This window comes from Gobius niger, assembly GCF_951799975.1.
Source record: "Gobius niger genome assembly, chromosome: 18".
Taxonomy (NCBI): Eukaryota; Metazoa; Chordata; class Actinopteri; order Gobiiformes; family Gobiidae; genus Gobius; species Gobius niger.
The window spans coordinates 15,995,869-16,014,611 of NC_136869.1; the positions used below are offsets into that span (position 1 = coordinate 15,995,869).

The 18,743-nt window shown below is 42.8% G+C and overlaps 1 protein-coding gene across 2 annotated transcripts in view; it reads left to right on the top strand.

The window, feature by feature from the left end:
- The first annotated feature begins 1,416 nt into the window (after window positions 1-1,416).
- Window positions 1,417-18,743, top strand: part of eya1 (EYA transcriptional coactivator and phosphatase 1) — a 37,107-nt gene continuing 19,780 nt past the window's right edge. Inside the window, exons 1-7 of one of the 2 annotated variants that reach the window (XM_079575814.1) lie at window positions 1,417-1,683; window positions 8,704-8,831; window positions 9,257-9,322; window positions 10,226-10,303; window positions 11,615-11,681; window positions 12,039-12,184; window positions 13,086-13,208. In XM_079575814.1, coding sequence (XP_079431940.1) covers window positions 8,708-8,831; window positions 9,257-9,322; window positions 10,226-10,303; window positions 11,615-11,681; window positions 12,039-12,184; window positions 13,086-13,208 — 604 coding nt within the window. In that variant the 5' untranslated portion in view covers window positions 1,417-1,683; window positions 8,704-8,707. The remainder of the gene's footprint in view (window positions 1,684-8,703; window positions 8,832-9,256; window positions 9,323-10,225; window positions 10,304-11,614; window positions 11,682-12,038; window positions 12,185-13,085; window positions 13,209-18,743) is intronic. The other variant, XM_079575815.1, reaches the window with a different exon arrangement.

Here is an 18,743-nt window from a genome sequence, read left to right on the forward strand (position 1 = left end):
TTCTATCCTAGTACTTTTACTGCTGTCGCTACTACCGGCCTCAAAGTAGAGTTTCTGTCTCTGTCATTAACATCACAACCCTAGTTTCAATATAAATCTCAGTATGTTTCATTTTGTTCATAGTTAATCGATTAATCACTATCAGGAAACACTAATCATGAATGTTTATGCTGTGTGGAACGGTAATGAGGATTAAAAAGCAAATATAAAATGAGCAAAACTTATCAGTTGATTTGTAAGACATGCAAGTCGATAATGCACCTTCTTCATACAATAATAACTAACTTATTAACCTCTTAACCCCTACCTCAACCGAGCATGTTTTCTGCAGTTTGGCTTTACCCAAATCTAAAAGCTTCTCGAAAATAATTGTCAAAAATGAGAGAAAAACGAGGATGAGAAGGCAGCAAAAGAGCAACAAAAAACCGTGACAAAAAGTGACGAAAATGCAACAAAAGAGTTATAGAAAAGTGATGAAAAGATCCATTTAGATCAGTTTTGTAGGTCTTCGCTTTCAAATGAGGCGTTACACTGGTCTATAGGCTGTGAGCTCCAGTTAAAAAGCTTTTAGATTTGGGTAAAGTGGTGAAAATGCGCTCGGTTAAGGCGGAGGGGAAGAGTTTAATGATGGTTCATGATTTTTACAGTAAGAATATAACCTTTATATGAAATGCAATGTAACATTACATAAAACAGTTAACTGATAATTGTTGGCTTAACACTCAAATTAATCGAGCAAAGAAATAAGACCAAATACAATTAATGTAATGTAAAAATGGCAAAGACCACTGCAACTGTTAATGGGACCTTTTCGACAATTGTGTTGTTCGTTCTGAACTCGGGCTAAACCTCCTATTACTACTATGACTATTGCTGCTTCCACGACTGAACTCGGAAACCTCCAGTTTAAAAAATATTCAGTTTCATTTGTTGCTGCTTGAAGAAAAGACCTAAATTGCAAACAAAGTCCTGTAATTTTTTTCAGAAAGTAGATTTTTCTGCTGTTTATTCAAATACTTGAGTAATAGTTTTGCAAAGTTTATAGATGTTTTCATTTGTTGAGTAATTCAAAGTGCTTGACAGATTAAAGCTAGTTCAATTATAGGTACATACAATTCTTGAAGTACATTTATACAAGAGGGCTCTCGTGGCTGTTGGGTCCAGTGCTTTCTTTGTCCTGTCCCGCACTGATACAATCTGCGGGGTGACTCTCTGAGCTCTGAGTGAGTGGCATATGTGGAGCTGGTGTCATTCCCCCAAACTCCCAACTCCTTCTCCTCTGCTTTTCCAAACGGCAGCCTCCAGTCCAGCCCAGCCTCCATCCCCCCTCCCTCCCTCCCTCCTTCCCTCCCTCCCTCGGTCTCTCTCTCACTCTCTTTTTTTCCTTCCTCCCTCAGACACTCAGTGCTACTCACTGCCCCGGAGCAGTAATCGGTCAGCGCTCCCCAGCTCTCACCGGGACCGGCTCTCCTGAGATCGCTGACAGGACTCCATGGCTTCCCGACTCCTAAAATGAAAAAGAAGAAAGTTGAGAGAAAGTTTGCAGTGGTGTAGATCTGAACCCGCGGCGGGAAGAGCGTCGCTTGATGTCCACTCTGCTCCCAGCCTGAATGGCTCGCGTGAAGATTTTGTTTTAAAAGAGGAAAGCAGGGATATATACATACGGATTCGGCCATAAGTGTTGTAAGTATTGGCTTGTTTTGGTTGCGTTTGTGTTCTTTTTCTTATTTAATGTAACAGTGTGTGTGTGTGTGAGAGTGTGTGTGTCTGTGTGTTTAATTTTTCTTCATGTTACGTAAACCTTCTTCATTTTAATAATATTTATTTAACACATTTTTACCGCAATGCAAAGAATACACCGATATGACACATTATGGAGAATACTGTAATTTTATACATATACTTACAGATAATATTCTGAATTAGATTTTTTTTTTAATTCAAACAAGCAAAACAATTATCTTCAAAATAAATTAGTATAAATGTAGTGAGCCTCGTCTGTAGCAATTACAAAGCTTTTAGTAAATAATATAATAGCACGACTGTTTAATGTTAAATACAGTATTTGTGTTAGGTAATTATTATGTCATAAAATCAGAGCCGTGTAATTTGTCAGAAATCTAAATTATCAGGAAGAAAACAGCAAATTGCCCATGCACGTCTGCACAAAGTCCTTTACTTTTTCATCTTGTAATAGAAAACATGCGGCTCTCAGCTGGAGCCACCTTTTTTCAGATGGTAGAACAAGCCCCTGCTGCATGGTCGCAGCAGTTGACATGAAGTGCCATCTGCTCAGGCCATGGAATGCACCATTAGCCCCAGAGTCAGCGTCTGTCCCGGGACGGCAGCAGCAGCGCAGCAGGCCCGTCCCGCGGCTCCAGGCGCTCGCCCTCTCGCATGCCCTGACCCACTAGTTTACATCAGCAGCTCCTTTAATTTCAGGATGTTCGGGTTTAATGTTGAGTGTATGATGACAAGCTAACATCACACGAAATGATTATGTTTTCGGCTATTTCATCTGCACTTTTTTTCCCTCCTTTTGAGGATGTAATTTTAGCCATAAATGCAGTGTAGAAGATGACAGAGGAAACACAACATGGAGCTTCACAAACAGGACTGTGTGTGTGAGGAGCGCCCGCTGCCCCCCATTCACGCACACAATAACCTTATTTATCCAATTAACAAATACTGAGCCGGCTGATTCGGCCTGTTTACCCTGTGTATTTACTCTGCTCAGACAGGTCCCGCGGCTGACTGCTCGGCTTTATGCGCGCCGAGTGTGCACTGGCAGGAGTGTCCCGGGCAGCGCTGGCATTGTTTGTCCCAGCCCTGACCCTGTGCACAGATTCAAATAAAGGCACTAATTGACGGTCGGATAGAAGAGAGGAAATAGGTGACCCGCAATCAAGCACCCCCTTCCCACGTGATTAGTCGGCGCTCGCTGTTTACTAAATATTGGCGTGTGTTTGTAGGCTGACACCCCCCCTGTTTTGGAGGTGGACTACGGGCTGAAAGAGCAGGAAATAAGCCGAGGATTTGTGTTGATTGTCATTACAAGTCCTCAATCGCTCATACTCGTGTGTTTGTTTGTAAACGGGTTTCTGTTGACACGGCGTAAGATAGGGAGGAAGTAAATAAAGCGTGGTGTGTCGAGTTTGCAAATAAAAAGACCTTGCTATAGCCTTTGTTAGGGCAGCACGGTTTGGTAAAAAAAAAAATTATGGGTGATATTTTTCTGAGTTGCGATTTGATTTGCAATTTGTGTTTTGCAATCGAGATTCAGTTCCTTGTGCATACTTAAGCCCATCCAGGATTATAAACTGCCAAGCAAATACAAGAATCCCATGCGTTTCAAAACATGTTAGGAGAGCTCTAAACTACAGGGTTAGCAGGTTTTAAGCATAATAAGAGCCCATGTTGTTGCGATATTTTGTTGGCTGGGATATTATACTTCCTGCATAACTAGTTTTTTCCAATTTGCTGATTGCGATCATTCAAATTGCAATTTAGATCCGCTTTATCGTGCTGCCCCAAATGTGTGTGGCTAAATTTCCTAATAGAACACTGTCATTGTCTGCGATATTTTTTATTTTTTTCCCCCCATTTAGATTGGAATCTCGCTTCACATCCTGTAATAATTTTCACAGATGACTCCCCGGTTCGTTTCGAGAGCAGTAGGATAACAACAGAAGAGCATAAACGCGAGATAATGGGTTTGAGATTTGTCAGCGGCCCCCTTCTTTCATCTTCCCCGTAGTAAAGTCTCTCTCTCTCCCTTGCGCCGGGCCGGTCACGGTGGTGGGCCGCTGTGATAAAAAAAAAAAAACGCACACCTTTAAATCTTGTCTGCCGGGTCCCCTCAAAGACGCGCGGCGGGGCCTTCTGGAAGTCATTGGGGAGGTTGGAGAGCACAGTATTAACAGATTTAATGTAGCTATTGGGGCGAATTGGCCGGAGCAGCGTGTCAGATCGGGGCAAATGAGAGAGACAAATTGCGCATCAACAAATGCACACATGTTAGTAATTGCGCTTTTAATTTTTGGGGGGGGGGGGGGGCGCTACAGCATTGTCGATTGGGTGTGAAATGCTGCGTGAGTGTGTGTGAGGCACTGGGAATAAAACGGCACAATTTGAAAACGTGAAACGACGAGAACGCAGGGGTGGAATATGTGCAACAACAGTTTTAGTATCACGAAGCGCGCTCATTGCAGTTGTGTTGGAAATTGCATTTCTCACTGACACGCTTTACGCGGAAGAGAGTGTTTTTTTGTGCATGTGCCTTGGCAGCTGTCATTTCGCCGGACACTTCGAGCGTTGCCAGCGAAGTGAAACATTTTGTAAACTGTGCCTAATTCCACTCACATCTGTCTCCAATTGTTGTGTGCATCTACATTCTTCGCGAGTGGATTTATTTTTCCTGGGCCACCATGTGGACTCAGCTGAGCGGCTTAAGCCCGGGATTAGCCGTTTTTTTAAAGTTACATTTTGATTAAAGGGATTGATGTGCAGAAAGTTGTAACTCGCAACATGTGCTTTTATATGTACCACGAGTGTCATATTCACAACGCTTATAATTGAGGAAATTCCAATCGATCCCCCCCCCCTTTTCCCCTCTTATATTTGACCTATTTTAACACAAAACTCACAGTCTGAAAATGACAAAGCTGTCAGGAAGTGCTTGTGCCAGGTCGGACATCCTGCATGCAGAGATGATCTATGTTTAAAAAAAAAAAAAAGTCCTGGCCGTGGCTGTGTTTACCTTTTGAAACGCAGGTCTTGGTGCAAGTAAAGCGAAAAAAAAAAAAAAAAAAAAAAGGCTCACATCACCTCGGCGGCGCAAGCGTGTTGTGGCACTTCTTTCTTCCTCTCCCTCGTCTCCGCGCCTGATGACACTTCCAGCGCTTCATCTAACCTGCCTTTGTTCTGCACGGCTTCAAAGAGCAGCCGGTTCGGGTTCAGCTAAGACACACATCAAAGATTAGGAGAAAAAAAAAGAAGCATGTAATAGTGTGGGAGAAGAAAAGGTTTTTTTTTGCTTTTAAATGTCGACCACTCCCCTTTACCTCAGACTTTCACCTGCTGCCATTTGGGAAACACCAAATCTGCCGCTGAAATTTCCGCGAACCCGGGACTAGTTTATTGAACTTTACTTGTACGGACTAGTTTTGAATTTTACAATTATTAGTATTTTGTATACAATGGACGTCAAATAATAATGTTTCCCCTCTTGATTTTGGGCTTGATTTTTAATAATTATTCCTTTTATTAATATGATTTATGAGATGTGTTTTGACATAACAAATGTTCCTCGTCATTACCATTTAACACAAAATACTCATTTTAATTTTGAACTACACGCTACACTCTAGGTTTGGCTGGAGACTTGTCCATTGAAAAGCGTCGATTGACCAGTATCGCGATCCAATTAATAGCTCAGCCCTAGAATAGCATTCATGAAGGTTTTTACTCAGTGTGAAGCGTAAAGCCTGACACAAAAAAAATCTAAAGACCAAGCAGCTCAGGTTACCCAAGCTTATGTAAACAGCCAGCATTTCAAAAAAAAAAAGAAAAGAAAAATGCCCGCATTAAAAAAAAACTATTCTTTCATCTGCACTCTCCGCTCTTTCTTGACCAGATGGCAACTTTTGACCTGCTCTCGGACCTTGTATTCCCGCGGTGGGCTCATATAGTGTTATGACCAGGCGAGTATATGGCTGCTCGCTTGATGTCGGAGGGGAGAGAGAGACAGCGCGATGTTTCTGTCAGCTAAGGAGAGTAATAGAGGCATTCGCAGCGTCATAGGAAACATATGTGGCTCCATATGCTGTGCGCGCCGCGAGTCGACTTCATTGTCTGAGATGCACCGCTGGTTCGGAGGGCCTCCAAAGTGCCCTGCGCGGAGGCTTGTGTGTGTTTTGCACGAGTGATTTTGGGGCCTCCTAAAGTGCCCCATGTCTGTGCACTCTATGACTTATGCTTTTGCCCCAAAGTAGTCAGTTATCGCTGCTGCAACTACCATAAAGTAAAATGAGATAAAAAGATGAGATTAGATTAAAAAAAATGCAAAAGTATATCTAGATAGAACTAAATGTGTAAAAGTTGTGGAGATATTTCAGTCATTTTGTAGTGAGAGTAGTTTAATATACACAAAAATTTGGCCCATGTTTTACTCTTTTGATATCAGCATGTTTTTATTTATCTGATACAAAAATATAGCTGTATTTGTAATTCCCTACTAAAAGATTTAAGTTGAGAAGTAGCAGTTACCTTTGCAGTGTTTTTTTTATAGTGCACTGTGTTGTGTTTTCTTTAGCTCCATTGTGAAAAGTTGTGATTTTTTTTTTTTTTAAGTCTTACCACAACCCCAGGCCGAGGCAGGCCCCTGTGGGTAGAGCAGCCCTGACGATCATTAGGACCTGTCAGTATCCCGGGACGGGGGAAGTGCTGATAAATTTCAGATAGTGTCAATTGCGGATGAAAGATGTGCCGGAGATGCTAGGGGTGTCACGCTTGACTTGCCATGCGCTCAACAAGTCCCATCTCTCCCTATAGGCACAGCGGCAGTAGTAGTTGCTCTAAAGTGAAGCGGGCTGTCTCTCTAACTTCAACCCCCCCCCCCTGTACCCCCACCACCACCAACACCACCTCCCACCTACCCCTTTTTTCCTGCTTACCTTTGGGCTAAGCCGCTTTGCATGTTGATTGGGGGAGGGCTAATCCAGTTTGCAGCTGTCGTAGGCCAATGATGAATCACCTTGCCGTCATTTGGCCGCTGCGCCCCTGGCCCGGAGAGGACAGGAGCGAGGTAGTAGGAAGCAACAGTGCAGGAGAGTGGAAGGCGAGCTGCAGCGTTGTTCGGTGCAAGGGGGTTATAGGAAGAGGACACAATGCGCGCCTCTGTTCTCTCTCTGTTCCCATTCTTGCTACTACAATAACGTTTTCTCAGACGGGCCGCTTTCTGTGTCAGGGATGATGCCCCTGGACTGGGAGTAACAAGGGGGGACATCTTGTTGGCGGTGGAGAGTGGCAGGTGGGAGCTGAGGCGAAGGCGGCAGGACCCAGGTAGGAGCAAGAGAGGGAGGATAGAGACAGATGTGTATAAACGGCACGGAGATTGTGGTGGGACGGATTGTGTTTGGGGGTCAGAAAGAATTGGCTTTTTTTTTTTTTGTACGGGGCAGTCCTAAAGTGCCCGCGCTGTCCTGCTGCCTGTGTGTATTTTTGGCGTGGAGTAAATGAATATACCATTGGGAAAAAGACAATGCTGCTTCCATTATCTGTGTGAAGAAAAGTGTCCTGGCCTGCTGCCCGATTTTAAACTATTGCTTTAATGTTTTTGAGTTTGTGGTTGGAATATTACAACAGTGAAAATATGTTCTTTGCTTTATGGTAATGTTTAATAATTTTCTGGATACTGAAGGTACATCCTAATTGAATCATTTCATAACTGTGTTGCGTTTGTTTGATCTGGTAAAGGATTTGCTTTTCTCTTTGTGGCCTTGTGAAGAGGGGCCGGCGTTTACTGATGTCACAGATACCCACGACCGTCAGACGTAATTGGAAATGGCAGCGTAATGCACAGAGCATTTAGGGATAATTTCATTAGGGACGATAACAGTGGCAGAAACAAATGATGTTGTTGACGTGCTGTTCAAATGACGTTTTTTACCCGCGGATGGACGCTGTGTGAAGCGCTCTGAATGAGAGACAGAATCATGCTTTCAGTGGTGTGGTCTTTTGTCTAAACACAGCAACAATTAAGGAGCGTGCCAAGGCAAACACACGCCTCATGAGCATCTGCTTCTCACTCTGGCAAAAGAGCTCTTACAATCAGGACGAGAGCACTCCAACAGCAGAAATATCTGAACACGAAAAAACACACTGAAAAACGTACAAGTATTCGTTTTTAGTTGGTATCAAAGTGAGTTTAGTAATCATAATATCAATATTGATTTGCAAGAAATATTTTGTTGCTGTTATATCATCAGTAGATGTTGGGTCAGAAAATTCTCAGAAATACTGGTAAGGTGATGAACGCATAATGTAAATTTAAATTTAATAATACCATAGTTTTACATATGCACTTGGAGCTACATTTTCCTGTTTTCCAGTGAAACAGTTCAATTAAAACAGAAATCGGAAAAAAATATAAGAATTTTTCTATTAATTCGGTTTGTGGTGTGTGATAGTGTCAGTGTGTGTGTGTGTTTTGTCACCTATACTAAGCCTGTCCAATATGGAAAAAAAATAATCACATTTTGTTTTTCCAATATTGACTTATCTCAGCTTTAATTTTATTGTTTAGAGTAAAAAAACAAATAAACATAGGATTCACTAAGATGGTTAATGAGATCAGAAAAACCTCAGCTTTTACATCCCAGCACCATTTACAAAACAGTTTCTATTTTATCACTTCAAACTCTGCTCCAAACATCAAAACTGTAACTGCCACAGGATTGACTTCAAAACATATCAATTAAAAAGCACCTCGATGAAAATTAAGATTGACCAGAAATGAAATTATTAAATTAAAATTTGAACTTGAACTTAACTATGCTTCTTACTACTTCTTGCGCTCAGTACCATGTGACTGCCCATAAACCTCACACACCCTCTTGTTATATGTACGTGAAACCAGAGAGGTGTAATCTGATTTCTCTGAGTGTATGTAGGTATAATAGCGTGTGCTGTGTCCACGTGCAGGTCTATGGAAATGCAGGATCTAGCCAGTCCTCACAGCCGAGTCAGTGGAAGCAGTGAATCTCCCAACGGTCCAGGCCTCGACAACTCACACATCAACAACAATTCCATGACACCCAATGGCACTGAAGGTACGGCTTTCTCACCGCACTTCAATCATCCTGACTAAATTGTAGAGTTTTAAAGATTGTTGGTTGTGCCTTAGGCCTTGGGCTGCATAATCGATCACAATCAAAACAAAATTGAAATTATATAGGTCGCAATTGGCAAATCAAAAGTATTGTGTTTATTCAGGTCTGTGCTTTGGGACCATCTTCACGAAGCCCCCACAGAGTCGTGTTATGTACAATACGAATGTCCATGCTCTTTACTGAGCTCATGTATTACTGACAAAGATTTTAACTTTCCTGTTGTCAGGCTTTTAGTCGCCATACCCTAAAGCGTTCCCTCCACCTAATCAGTTTGAATCTTGTGAAGTGTGTACTGATGACACAGGATTTGCTCCGACTCTGCAGACTGTCATGAATGTGTGCTGTGCCACTCTCTTTTCCCATAGGAGATAACATCACAATGCTTACCACTGCAGACTGGTTGTTAGGGTCTAACTCACAGTCCGCTGCAGGTTTGTTCACTTTAGCGACACAATGAAAGGACAATACTTGGTGTTCTTATTTGGACCGTAGGAATGACAGGGGGGGTGAAAGTGACCATTTCCAAGTGTGTATTTATGGTTCCTGGACACATTTTTGCAATTCAAATCCCTGTCTGATAATATTACTTCAACTATTGTGCCTTTCATTCAGTAAGTTCAATGTTCAGTTTATTTTCGCCCTCTTTTGTTTTGAGCATGGTTTGATGGATTTTCATTTTTTGCCCATGCTGCTTCCTCAGTTCAGTGGTTATTGTGTGTGTGCTTCTTGATGCATGCACTATATTTGTGTCTGTGTTCAGGCATCTGCCCTTGTGGAGTTTCTGCACTGAACAGCATTGCAGGGACATGTAAAACATGACAGCGAACAGCTTCTTCACTGTGAGGGAATCTGAGCTGGACAGTCATGCCCACATAGTCAGAAAGAGAAAATATTCACAGGCTGACGTGGAATGGACTCCTTTCCTAGATTCCTGAGCAGAAGACTCAGAAAACTATGGAATTATCTTTTCAGACCTGTCTTTGACTCACGACAGACAGCGTTCATGCGACCCTAAGGTTTCTTAGCATCCACAACCTTTTTTTGCTGAAACTTTTCTCGCAAGACAAAGACTTGTGCAGGACTAAAATAGCTCAGTGTATTTGGCTTTTTCATTCACGAGAAACACGCTTTTATGCAGTGAGCTTTGATCTTTCAAACTTCTGAAATAAGCAAAAAGAAAAACAAAAAGTCTGGCATTTTTGTCCTTTTTGCATTTTCATTCTGTGTTCATTGTTATGAATGTGATATTATTTGTTGGTATGTTTCATATTTCTGATTATTATATTTCATACATTTATTCACATTGTTTTAATCAGTTTTCTTTTTTGTTTCAGTTAAAACCGAGCCAATGAGCAGCAGTGAAATTGTCTCCTCAATAGCTGACACTTCTCTGGACAGCTTCTCAGGATCAGGTGAGGATGGGGACTTGGTTTGGAGGAGGGTGGATGTAACGTTTGAGGGAATTGTTAGTGAGATCATGAAGCCAACGCCTGCTCTCTCACCACTGGAGGTGTGTGTTACTGTTACCGCTGCTCCCTCGCTCCTGACCTGTAATGCCCCGTGCCTGTCTGTCCAGTGGAGTGACAGTGTGTCCCAGTGGCCCTTCCTCTCCACGGGCCGACACCCTATCGCCCTCAAAGGCTGCATTTTCACACCCTGCTCACAGCACCTCCAGTGCTCACACACACGTTCACACAAGGCGCTGCAAATACATCCACTGCAGTGGGTCTTGTAAGAGCAATGACTGTTTATCCTTTAGTGATTGACTTTTAAACTAATCCGTGTATATTTATTCTCAAAAGTAGTGCTAATTTTCTTGTTTTTCACAATGTGTTGAAGTTAAGTATTTGATATGTTAATACTGGAAGCACATAAATCACTGCTGTGACTTTTGTCTGCAACAATATTAATGAAATTTTGTAATCGAACACCCCATATCCTCAGAGGGGAAACCCAAAGCTCTCTTTAGAAGAGCAACTTTTGTCCAGTGGCAGGTGCTGCCGATGTGGGAATGGTGTTCAATATTAATAACGTGTGTGAGGGTTACGGCTTAGAGTTTCATACATTTACTGCTCCCCGCAACCCAATTCTGCCTTTGTGTGTTATGACCAATTAGACAGATGCTTCAAAACAAGACCATTCCACTGCTCAACCTGTCCAGTCCAGTCCAGCCTCTCTGACACAGATAGTTCAAAAGAAAGAAACACTGTTCATATTTTATTCAGATATACTGATGTGTATCTACTTTTTACATTTGGATTACATTGAGTTTATAAGAAAGCAGTGCATTCAAATTAAATGCTTTTTGTGTGTAATTCATGGGTGACTTTGTAAGTTCCCAGCAGCACTGAGGCTCATGCTCTTAGAGCTAATGAAGGGCTGATTATGCAGTAGCACTCATTACCTGCAATCAGTGATGTCACTTCCAATGTGGTTGTGGCTCAAACAGCCCAGGGCCACAGGCCGCGGTTGGCTGTGTTTATAGCAGCGTAGTCACAGCACATGTTTCTCTGCTCAGCCACTAAAGTTATCATTTACCTGATTATTTTTCTTCATTATTGTTCCTGGTTTTCAAATGGAAATAAGGTTACTGAAATAAATAGAGTAATGCAGTGTATTGGTTGTTTCCTTGGAATCCCAGAGTTCTGTTGGCGAAAGATAATATTTAGCCTATTTCTTAATGTTTAAATATGTGCTTGCTTCTTTCTTTCTTCTCTCCTCAGCTATTGGAACGAGTGGCTTCAGCCCAAGACAAACTCACCAGTTCTCTCCACAGATTTACCCGTCCAAGTAAGGCTCCTGTCTTTCACTTTAACAAATAAGCAGCATCCGATTACATTTGTATCTTTAATTAGAACCCTCTGCTCTGTCGCGCGCTTTGTTTACCTGGACGACTACAGCTTGAGCTTTCTGAAATCTGTTGTAATTATTATCTTGCAAAACCTTCTTTAACTGATTATTGTTCTTTCCAATGTATATGAGTGGACTGATGCTATCTGCCTACAGTTTGGCTCGGTGTTGAAAATAAGTAGCAGAATCACAGGGACGTCAGAAAAGTTTGGGGTTAGATTTTGTGGGGTAAAACTTGTTTCTCTTACTCGCTTACATCTTTCTCACTTTTTGTCTTGTGTTTCTTTTCTCAAACAGCAGAACATATCCGCATATTCTTCCTACCCCCTCGTCCCAAAACATGGCGGCCTACGGGCAGACGCAGTACACCACAGGAATGCAGCAGGCCGCGGCTTATGCGAGCTATCCTCAGCCAGGACAACCGTACGGCATCCCAGCTTATGGTAAAACGACCCAAACCGACATCTTGTTCTGCTAAAACAATAGTCTTATCATTGTCACGGGGCACGCAGAAGCACAGCCAGATTGACTGTGTTGAAGGGCAAGGCAGAGGCCGCAGAATAAACGGCTTTCCCACAAATTCGCTCACACAAAGTGCTGAGTTGTTGCTTGTTGTTTGGTGCCTGCATATTCTCCGCCCGGCGCAATAAAACCGAATTTGCTTATCAAGCTGTTCGGACAGATCCGCAAGATTAATGATACGAACGCGAAAACAAAGGCCCGTTTCCTCTGGCATCGCTAGAGAAAGCAAAGATTGCAGGGCTCACTGTAGGCTTTATTTGTGCAAAGAGCGTTTTGACCCTAGAAGACTCCCCAATATGAGCAGGAATTTACATTGTTTATTTGAATGGAGTCATGCATTTTAGTGGTCTTGCATAGGAACCGCGTAGAGACTGATTTGGTGGACAACTGAATAAATATGTTTGAAAAAAATACTAATCTTCCTCTTGCAAGGTTATGCTAGGTTTCAATCTGGACAATTGAAAGCTGTGCAATTGTTTGGAAAAAGTTGTCGCACATATTTTTGAAATAACCTTGCAAAAGTCAGATTATAAGAGAAAAATGCACTGGACGTGTTATGTCATTAAGACTATAATTCACCACCGAGCGTCAGGCAGCGCTCCGTAATACTCCAGATAATATTTCAAAACAACTGCCCGTAGTAGAAACGGTGTAATGAGATAATGATAGAGGTCCATTGCGATCAGTGTGTTACCCTAACAGACCCGGCCCATCTGCGTGTCACTCTGCCTTGTCCAGCGTAATTTAAACCTGTGTGTTGACTGTTGTCCGTGCATCAAACCGATCTGGTGTCACTAACTGATTTAGGTCCATTGTGGGCAGGCATAAAGACAGAGGGGGGTCTGAGCCAGTCCCAGTCACCGGGACAGAGCGGATTCCTCAGCTACAGCTCCGGCTTCACCACGCCCCAGACCGGACAGGCCCCCTACAGCTACCAGATGCAGGGTGAGCGCTACTCGGTCACAAAGCCCTCGTGCTTTTTCACACTTCAGCCTGTGGGGTCAGGTCGAAACCCAGCTTGTTGGTTGCACACACTGGCTCGGACGTTCACTGCTATAAACAATGGTGGTTAGCTTATAATAAAGTTGTAAGGAATTATTCATTTTTAAAATATTTGCGGAAGGAAAAGACTTTGTTAATTCTGTGCACCTTCCCCAAAATTAATATAACGGTGAAACCACTCAGTTTAGTTCACAACGTTTCTTGAATGAGAGACAGCTCAACAGGAAACCTAATTCATATGACAGCCTCTGTTTTTAGCAAAAACATTAAAGTGATTGTCTGTAAGTTTAAATGTTTTACAAATTTAATAGATTGTCTTTAATTGATAGCCTGGGCCTGAAATTTGATGTAACATTAGTAATATTAAAGCCACACCGCGTAACATTTTACCCAGTAAATAAAAGGAAAATACAAACATTTATTTTGTAACAGATATTTTTATCATTGAAAAATACCTCAGAAATGTACAAATAGACATGTGCTTTGACTGTAACTTTACCGGGAGTGGGTACATCTCCAGCTTAAAGGGGTATTTCAGGATTATTGACATAGGGCCTCATTTCCTAGTTGTCCAGAGTGTTGTTGATTTCTGGAGGTTTTTTTTTTTTGTAATTCCTGCAGTTCTTATATTTTAAGAGTTACGTGGCGCTAGGCTAATTTATACTCTTCTTTCATTTCTACGGTAACAGCTAGCCTGCATTAAAAACAGTCTGACCCGCTCCACAGTGCACCTGAGGCAAATCACTTATAACGCCAGACTAACAATACAAATGTCTGTGTCGATAGAATAATTTGAACCATTTTGCATTTAAAATGCCTTATATTTGAGCAGCATCAGCTTTGTGGTTGTATAAACTACGCAGTGGCGGAGTGATCTGCTAGAAAATAGTCCCTCAAAATGCGGTAATTCGTGTGATGCAAGGTCAGTTTATATTCCAAAAATTAGACGCAGACATTTATATCATTAGTTTGGTGTTATAAGTCATTTGCCTCAGGTGCACTGTGGAGTGGGTCAGACTGTTTTTAATGCAGGCTAGCTGATACCGTAGAAATGCGCTAGCCTTGCACTAGCCTAGCGCCTCGAAACTCTTCAAATATAAGGACTGCATGAATTGCAAAAAAAAATATCTCCAGAAAACAACAACACTCTGGATAACTAGGAAATAAGGCCCTATGTCCAAAATCCTGAAATATCCCTTAAGGCAGCAAGACTTGAGATTTAAACAGGAGAAAAAGAAATTCATTCTTTGATTACCCACTGCAAAAATAGCATTTTCTGTGTCGAGCTGGTCATTAGGAACATGTTTTGTGTTGATGGCAACAGTATAGTCCAAAATGTTGGGCAGTGTACCTTTAACTAATTATATATATTCTTAAAGTCCCTCCCCTCGCTGATTTCAGCAACTAATCAGAATCCCCGGTGCCATCGCTTTGACCAATGAGTCGTCTTTCCTCATTTGGCAAACTAGGAGTGGTTTTCAGGTCCAATAAGGCAGGGAGGGGGGCAGGACTTGATTGTTTACTTTTTAAAGTCTTTCTCTGCAATCTTACAGGCTGTCACTTTAATACACTACAATGATAACTCTTAAAACTCATTTAAATTGAAGAATGTACTTGTATTTCCATTACTTGTCTTGCCTCATCAAAGCAAAGTCTGAACTTTATTAAGGAAGGTGATCATCATTTTGCCTGGGTTTATTCCAGATAACCCACACTGCCTCAGCCCTCGATTGCTCAACTGGCAAGAACAAAAACTGCATCTTTAACTTTCCAAGCTTCGCCGTAAAACGTGAAATCAACTCTTTCTAATTGTGCAAGACTCGCCCTAGCACTCACCCCTCAAACCGGTCAGCCCCCTTTTTTCTCCTAAAAATCAACACAGATGGAAAAATGGCCCATAACACTTAAGAGGCACCCACCATGTCATTCCCCTCCCCTACAGTCTTTGTTTTCCCTCTCCCTATGATCATATTTGTATTTGCTTTAAGAGCTGAGACGGCTTCAGAGATTTATGGCCTTGGAACCAATAAAGATGAGTTGTTGCTGCCCCTTTCTTTTTTACTCTCGCGCTACAGTTATAGTCACAGTAAATGCGGATCAGACCTGCTGCAGCTTTGTGTCTCTATTCCTCCTACGCTTTGTAGTGGTCGCTACATCGGATCCGCCTCGCGCGCCTCATAGCGGACGCCGGCACCTGCGTGGGACAAGGGCGTTTAGCTCTGCAAACTGCTATAGCATCGCCTTTGTATTATTGAAATATGTGCGACAGACAGTAGAAGCATCTCCACATGTTGAGAGATTGTAAATAACGCCGGCTCAGAAGCAGATGTGGCAGAAAGCGGGGGGGAAGCCAGTTTTTTTTTTTTCCTCCATGCGTCCTAGACATAAACAGCGAGAGTGTCGGAGCGTGCAGCTAAAACGAAGGAGCGATATAGAACATGTGTAAAAGCCGTTATAGTGGTTTCAGCTCTTGATGACAGCGTTATGCGCCCATTCGTCTTCAAAGTATTGCAGCCGCTTCCCTTTTGTCCGAGGTCGTCTTCCTGCTATCTCCAGCTATCAGATGCCCCCGGTAGCGTTAAGTGCGTTTGTAATTGACAGGCCTGTTAGATGACAGATTGACCACTATTTAGATTCGCCAGCTCTGGCCCTCATCCACACTATCAGCATTACTCTGCCCGGCCTATTGATCCAAGCCTGGCGAGCTGCCCCCCTGCCTGGGTGTCCCGACCAAGAAGGCCTCTTCTTTTTTCATTTTTTTTCATTTGATACCCCCTCCAGCGTCTTCGCACACCAGTCTATGGCCAGCTGTCAAGACTGAGGACAATTAGATTAATGTTCCCCATTCATTTCTTTTATCTCCACTGCCGAGCCGCTTTGTGTAAGCAATTTAAAGCACAATAAAGGCTACAAGCGTTAATTAGGGAGTTAGGAAAGCTCGATTATACGCTCCTTAGCGGCAACAAAAAGACATTGACAGTGGATGATTTTAGGGCCGCACAGTTAATCGCAGTTAAATTGATATTTCCATCAAGTTGCAAAGACTTTTTTTTTTCTTCCAATATTGTGCAGCTCGAGAAGATCTTTAAAGAGAATTAGTGAAAACGAACAGATGCTGATTAGCTGCATAATCAGATTCCTGCATTCTGCCCTAGTGGCAAAGCCCAACGGTTACCTTTCAAACAAAAAACACAAAAAAAAGAGAGGGCGCCCCATCTGGACTTGATAGGCTATTCCCAAGTGGAGCATATAAACTTCTGCTACAAATATTGTGCACTGATGATAGACATAGCCCGTGGCAAAGGCGACTGATCAAGCAAAGCAAATGGACTTCCAATTGTGGGGCCAGAAGGCAAGGGGGGGAGTAGGAGGGGAAGGTGATGTCTGGCCCTTGAGTGAGTGAACTAACTGCAGGACTGAGGCTGAAGTGAGGGGAAAGGAAGGGGGGAGGGAGAGCCCAAACATGCCCCCCGGGGGAACCACAACCATCCTTACACTCCCTCCCCTTCTAAACTTTAACCAGCACCACCGCTCGCATCAGCATGGGCCCGTTCTCACCGAGCGGAGGGAGCTGGAGGGCGGGGGGGGGGGGGGGGGGATCCCATTGGCCTTTTATGTGGCGGCGCGTTCTCCACAGAGCAACCCTCAGACTCTGACAGTGAGAGCTTTTATGACTGTTTGAACTGCGCATTAGGCTAATTTGTTGTCCTTCCGCGCCGTACTCCTCCGTGGTCCTGACTTATCGTTCTGTCAGGCTTTCACTTCACGGTGAACTTTCTGCAGGGAACTCTCAAATTCCCCTCGCGGCCTGTGAAAAGACAAATACAACAATAAAGGGCCCTGATAGAAGTAACCTGTTGTGGCCTAAATCGAAGAAAAAAAAGGCTTGGAGGAAATGGCATTTTTTTTCTCCCTCGCTTCATAGTTGACCTCCATGTTTTGTCGTCCAGGCTGCCCTCTTTGCCCCACCAGTAGAGACCCCCTCCCCCTGGAAAGCTGCTTCATGTTTGTCACGGTGTTGGGGGCGGGACGGGGGGGCCCTTTCGTGATGGGGCCAGTGACCAGAGGATGAAAGGAGCTCCCTGTGTTTGTCCTTGAGAACAAAGGTGTAATTACGCCCCCATTTAGGAACAGTAAATTTATCTCGCTGTGCGTTTTCACTGCAGCTCTGGGACTCTTGTTGTGTCAAGCAGCGATTGGGTTTCTTCTGGAGGATGTGCGGCGAGGTGGCTTGTCGATGTGCACAGAAATCGTTGTAGATACATAAGCTTAGTTTGTGGTCTTTGTTATTAGTTTTTTGGGTATAAATTGACATGGTGAAGTTGCTAAAATTATGTTACAACTGCGTACAATGCCTGCCTTAAAAAGTCACCTCGATCCGAGATTAAATACAGTTGTTCATTTTTCTAGGTTCATGTGCTCAAAGAATAAGGTTAGCTGATTGCTTGCACATTGTGAATAACCAGTTTATTCCATCAGTAATTTATTTTTTCTTCCATGATGGTATAGGCATATATCTGAGTGATCTTCTTGAATGCCGACTGTAACAAGTGAATTTCTCCTTTGTGAGATCAATAAAAGATTATCTTATCTTATCTTATATTCTAAGATGACAATGACAGGATGCTTTACATTGTGGTCCAATTCTCCCATCATACGATATCCCAAACAAGATCTTATTTTTCTGCAAGACTGGATGGAAGAAAATGTGTGTCAAAAGCTATATGTGGCCCTATAAATATAAGAGGGTGTGATATGTAATCGTAATGATATGAAAAAAAAGGTACCACAGCCTTTGGGATTTGCTTCTTTTGTTTAGCTGTGGATTTGGGAAGTTGGTGCCCTGAAAAATAGGGGACATGTTTTTGTTTTCCTTAGAAGAATTTACAAAAGTGTGACTTTGTCATATCATTGTCATTTTGCAGCTTTGTATTGTCCAAATTCAGCCTGTCAAAACACCATCTATTTTACAATTGATTTAAATGATCTATTTTGTAATTTCATGAAACAAGATTTCAATGTGGCCTAAGGGAAAAAGTGAGGGAAAAATGGTCCCACAAGTAAATCAATTAAGTACAAATGTTACTGTAAATATGAGTTCATTTTCTGAATCTGTGCATGTTTACCTCTGGCCAGCTGCTGTCCTTATGTTTCACTCTAATCGTAGACATTATTAGGCCATTAGATGCTATCAGCTCCTTTCAATGGCTTAATTGCCTTGGAAGACAATGCTTTGAGCCACTGAAAACACATATTGGCCCTGGTTGTCATCAGCGATCCCGCCCCACTGCTTCACATTACCCCTCCCTCTCTATAGACATCCACTCTTATTCACTCCATCATACTGGCCCTCTCCTCCTCCCCGCCCCGTGCCACCCTTGGCTAGCTCCCACACAACAGCTTCTTGTGTTGCTCACATTGTGCGCCGCCCTTGGGTGGCTTTGGGAGCACTCCGCGGCCCCCCCTCACCCTTCACCA